This window comes from Uranotaenia lowii, chromosome 3 (genome assembly GCF_029784155.1).
Source record: "Uranotaenia lowii strain MFRU-FL chromosome 3, ASM2978415v1, whole genome shotgun sequence".
NCBI lineage: Eukaryota > Metazoa > Arthropoda > Insecta > Diptera > Culicidae > Uranotaenia > Uranotaenia lowii.
The window spans coordinates 137,394,474-137,400,006 of NC_073693.1; the positions used below are offsets into that span (position 1 = coordinate 137,394,474).

Here is a 5,533-nt window from a genome sequence, read left to right on the forward strand (position 1 = left end):
TTTTTTTTTTCTTCACGGGTGAATACCACAATCCCTATTGAATCAACCCAATCGAACTTAAAAATGAAAAATTTCTGAGTCAGGAAAAATTGGGAATTCGTCGGGCCGGAGCCAGGCTTGCAATTTCTCTAACGAGAATCACCGATGTGCTCGGTTTTCGATTCTCGGTAGAGATTCTCTGAAACGCACCGCAGAGATTTTTAGCCGAACCTCTGTAGAGAATCTGTAAATCAACACGACAGAGCTAACACACACTACAGTGAAAAAATGTTTTCACCGCGGAGAGCGACAGCGACGGCAGCTGGCTTGGCTTGTTGCGTTTACCAACACATACGAAGCTGAACCACTCGCCCGAAACATTCATCGTTTGTTGATGCTATTATTATGCACACCGTCGTGTTTGTTTTTGTCTTTGCTTTTTGATGGCTTCAACTAGTCGGTTCTGTGTTTTCACCGGGGTGCTCTACAGTGACAAATCGTCGCACGCCGGAGCTATTGAACTTAGGTGTGTGTGGCTTTCGAAACCGGGGTGCGAATAATGTGTGGAGAGGATCGAAAAATCTCACCCGGGTGATTTGCAACTATCGCACGGGGGTGTTTTTTTCTCCGTTCTCCGTTTTTCTCGGTAGAGAATGGCATCTCTGGCCGGAGCCATCGGAAGGCTGACGGACAAGGAAAGGTCGTCGGGCTGAAGCGATGGACGTCCTTCGGATTGTTTTACGAAGTCAATTGCTATATGGGATACTGACCACTATTCTATCGAGGAATCAAATTGCTATATGAAACGTTGAAGCCTACGTTAGGATCCTAAAATAGAGTTATGTTCCAGAATCAAAATCCTTGAAGGCTAAAATCGTTTCTTGGTCTGCCAGAAGGCCTCATTCAAAATATCAGCAAATTTTACTTACTTACTTACTTAATGATCCCGCGCCGATCCTCCGGTGCATAGGGCCGTGGTAAAAGACCTCCACTGTTGACGATCCGGAGCCAGCGTCTTCACCTGGTCCCAGTCGAGATTCTCGTCGACAGTTCGGATTTCAGCGGCTAGGCTTCGCCGCCACAAGTTTCTAGGTCTGCTTCTTCTTCGACGTTCTTCTGGATTCTAGTCTAGCGCCTCTCTGCAAATCTCGTTTTCATCTCTTCGCAGCGTGTGCCCAATCCATCTCCTTTTACGTTCCCGAATATCGATTTCTATCGCCTTTTGATGACACCGGCGATGTAGTTCCTCATTCGAGATCCAGTTGCCAGGCCACCAAGCGCGGATGATAATCCGCAGGCAGCGGTTTACAAATACTTGCAGTTTTCGCGTCGTTACCGCATATTTGCACCAAGTTTCGCACCCGTACAGCAATACGGATTTGACGTTTCGGATTTTCGTTCGTAGAGAGATCTGGCGTGACCGCCAGCTGTTTCGGAGACTCGCAAATGCAAAACGGGCCTTTCTGATCCGGGTTTCGATGTCCTTCCTGGTACCACCATCAGGCGTTATTTGGCTACCAAGATACTGGAAGTACTCCACTTTCTCAACCTGTTGCCCAGCTACCATGAAACTGGAGGGATTTCCTGTGTTGATCTCCATCGACTTGGTCTTTTCGACATTAACTTTGAGACCTGCCGCCTTGGAACTTTCGGTGAGGTCATCGAGTTTGTTCTGCATGTCCGGTTGTGTTTGGGCGAGTAAAACAATATCATCAGCCAGGTCAAGGTCGTTCAGTTGCTCCGTTGTTGAAGGATTCCACAGCAAACCTGCACCTGCACAGTCAATCGATCCAGTCAGAATCTCATCCATTACGATGAGAAAAAGCAGCGGTGACAAAATACATCCCTGTCTCACTCCAGCAGTTACCGGGATTGGATCGGACAAGACATCATCGTACAAGACCTTGCACGAAAATGCCTCGTATTGTGCTTCGATGAGATGGACTAGTTTCTCTTGTACTTCTCTTCGCCTTTGAGTAGCCCAGATGTTTTGATAGTCAAATGTTTAAGTCGGTCTAATGCTTTTTCGAAATCAACGAACACCAGCAGAAGAGAGTCCTGGAATTCGTTGATTTGTTCCAGTATGATTCGTAGCGTTGTGATGTGGTCCACACATGATCGTCCGGATCGGAATCCAGCTTGTTACCGTCGGAGTGTAGCGTCGATTTTCTCCTGGATCCTGTTCAGGATTACTTTGTAAAATATTTAATAAATTGATTGCTATTCAATTAATATTTTATAATAATAACTAAATGAAGTCACCAGTAACTTAAAGTTGATAAGAAATAAAACACCTAAAATATGCCTCCACTTCCACTAGTGGCTAAGAATCGAATCACCCATTTATTCTTTCGAATAGATAGAGCGATCAACGCTCTCTCTAATTTTGCATATAATCTTCGGATACAATTCAGTTCGCATAATTCGTTTTATATAAAAAGTCGGATACTACAGTTCTTCACCTTTTAAGAAAATTCGTACATGAATTGATGTTACAATATCTAATCGTGGATGTAAAACATGCTATTACTGTAAACTTCATTCGAGGGCATAAAATGCCTTTTGGTAGCACGACGCGCTTCCACATGTTAGTCCAAAAGTCTACGTTTTCGAGATCGAGTAAGAATCGGACTTCTCCCGCTAATCATTTGTTTATCCAACGACGCAGCATCGAGTCCCACTGATCCGTCTGGAAACCCAAGGAACTCCTCCTCGTTATCTACAGAGTCTCTCCTACGTTTGCTTGTGCTATTCCGAGACACGAACACTTTGGAACGACCCACAGGAAGATGCGCCATTTTGAGTTGATGTTTGTGGGCCGTGAGAACGTGACTTACAATGGATATCTGAAAGACATTTTTCGAAAATCTTTTAAGAAATTTTGCATCAAGCCATTTAGGGATGTCATGCTGGTTATTATTTTTATAATAAAGTCTATCCCCTACCACTAGCTTGTCAAAATGATCTGGGGAATCCACCTTCTCATAATTGTTGTTATAAGATTTTTTCAGAACTATACTTCAAATGTTGTTTGTAAGTTTTAGTTGGATTAATCAAATCCAAAAGCATTTTCGGTTTGAAAGAGAGAACTTTATCTGAAGGAAACAATCCTTCAGTTCCCGTACAACTATTTCTATAGTTTATTAAAAATAAATTCAAACGATCGTCAATATCTAAAACTTTTGTTTCATTATCAAGTAAAAACTTTCTTAAAACATCCTTAATAACCCTAACCAAACGCTCTGCCTGACCATTACTACTTGGGTTATAAGGTGGACTTTTGAGGACCTTTATTCCTTGCCTTTCAAGAAATTGAATAAACTCCCGAGAGTTGAAAGGTGGCCCACCATCCGTAACTATAACATCAGGCAACCCAAAACGAGCAAACATACTGGTAAATTTTTTTATAACATTTTTAGCAGTCGTACTGGTACGCATAAGCTCAACCTCAAGCCATTTTGTATGACTATCAACCATAATAAGAAAAATGCTGCTATTAAAGTGGAAAAAGTCCGCGTGTACCCTGCTAAAAGGACGTGTGGTTGGCACCCAACCATTTTTTTCTTTAGGTTTTGGCACAATCTGCATTTTAGCACAAATTTCACAACGTTTTACGTATTCTTCAATGTCAGAGCTCATCCTGGACCAATAAACAGTTCTCCTAGCCAGTTGCTTCATTCTTACAATACCGCAATGATTTATGTGCAGCATTTTCATAACTTGCTTTTGAGAAGATTCGGGAATCAAAACTCTTTCGTTCAATAATAGAACACCATCCATAATCTCCAATTTATCTTTTTGAGCAAACAAATCTTTGAATCTTGAATCTACCTTTCCCGGCCATCCATTGATTACGTATTGACAAACTTTTCCCAAGAAATGGTCGATTTTCGTTTCCTTCGAAATGGTCGTAAAATCCAGAGGAAATTCATTTGAAAAGTTCAGGCTGTTGATTTTATCACCATCCAAATGGCTGGGAACAGTTTGCTGCAAAGGGAAACGGCTACAGAAATCCGCATTAGCCATTTTAGAGGCAGGCCTGTATTCAATAACGAAATCATAAATAGAGAGCTCCATTACATATCTCTGGAGTCTTGTCACACAAATGGTATTTTTTCCCTCTTTCCCAAATATGCCTAAAAGTGGTTTGTGATCTGTAAAAACTTTGAAAGTTTGTCCAAACAGGAACTTATGAAATTTTTTTATAGTACATACAAGGGCTAAAGCCTCTAAATGCAGTATGGGATATTTTTTTTGAGCGGCATTCAGAGAAAAGGATGTGAAACAAATTGGTTTTTCGATACCTTGCTCAATTTGTACCAGAACACCACCAAGTCCATATGATGAAGCATCTGTAACTACAACCAAAGGCTTCTTAGGGTCATAGTAAGTTAAAATATTTGCTTTAAGTAAATTGTTTTTGCTTTGTTTAAAGGCCGAATCACATTCAGAGGACCATTTGAAATGAACATTTTTTTTTAAGAGTTCGTATAGAGGTCTGAGGTTAACCGACATTCTTGGAACGAACTTGTTGTAATAATTGATAAGCCCAAGAAAAGCCTTCAATTCTGTAACATTTTCAGGAATTTTTGCTTCTGCAATAGTTGAAAGCTTCTCAGGGGATGGTAAAAGACCTTCACTTGTGATCAAATGACCCAAATACTGTAAAGAAGAAACAAAAAATTTACATTTTTTAAAATTAACCCGTACATTTACTTTCTCGAGCCTTTCCAAAACTTGAATAAGTTTATTACGGCATTCGTCAAAATTTGCACCTGCTATAAGCAGATCGTCTAGATAGCAACATACATGATCAAGACCTTTTAAAATTTGGTCCATCGTTTGTTGGAATAAAGCTGCCGAACTGGAAGCCCCCTGTGGCAACCGGTTGTAAGTATAAAGTCCTGTATTTATAACTACAAATTTCTTTGAACGATTAGTAAGTTCAAGTTGCGTGTAAGCCCCCGCCAAATCCAAACAACAAAAAACCTTACAACCAGCCAGAGACGCAAAGATGTCTTGAGCAAGTGGAAGAGGATAGGTATTAGGAATTAGTATTTTGTTCAAGGATACCTTGCAGTCTATTACCATTCTTATATCATTGTCCTTCTTGAGAACCGCTATTACCGGAGAGGCCCACTCGCTTGCCTTAACTGGTGATATTACGCCTTGGCTCTCCAACATGTCCAAATGGGTTATGAACTGGTCTCTTATTTTGAAAGGAACCTCATACGCCCGTTTGAAAATTGGATGGTCACTTTTGAATGTAAGATCCGCTTTATACCCTGTAATAGGTTCAGAAAAGTTCTGCGTAAAAACTTTAGCAAATCTAGTTTTTATATTACTTATAGTGTTTTCCAAATTGCTGTCCGCTTTCAAAGCCATGATCGTTTTGCAAGGGATAAAATTAGCTCTCCAATCAGGAAAGAATAGCTCCAACCAGTCTCGTCCAAGTAAGGGAGTAAAGTCAATGTCACTTTCCAAAATTATAAGCTTTAACTTGTATACTAAATTATTCAATCTAGCATCAACAAAAATTTCGCCAAATATCGAT

The 5,533-nt window shown here is 40.6% G+C and overlaps 1 protein-coding gene across 1 annotated transcript; it reads right to left on the bottom strand.

Moving 5' to 3' along the window:
* Nucleotides 1-2,464: 2,464 nt before the first annotated feature.
* On the bottom strand, nt 2,465-5,533 carry LOC129756399 (uncharacterized). Its single transcript, XM_055753261.1, has 3 exons — nt 5,325-5,533; nt 5,068-5,264; nt 2,465-2,825 (listed from the first exon to the last, which is right to left on the bottom strand). The coding sequence occupies exons 1-3, from the start codon at nt 5,362-5,364 to the stop codon at nt 2,568-2,570; spliced, it is 495 nt and encodes a 164-aa protein (XP_055609236.1). The 5' UTR covers nt 5,365-5,533; the 3' UTR covers nt 2,465-2,567.

Bases quoted from the DNA above. Each gene is read 5' to 3' on its own strand.
- LOC129756399 (XM_055753261.1), bottom strand. From the start codon at position 5,364: ATGGCTTTGAAAGCGGACAGCAATTTGGAAAACACTATAA. The intron at 5,265-5,324 runs GTAATATAAAAA...AACCTATTACAG, and splicing joins CAATTTGGAAAACACTATAA to GGTATAAAGCGGATCTTACA. The intron at 2,826-5,067 runs GTAATAGACTGC...AATGTCTTTCAG, and splicing joins AGGACAATGATATAAGAATG to ATATCCATTGTAAGTCACGT.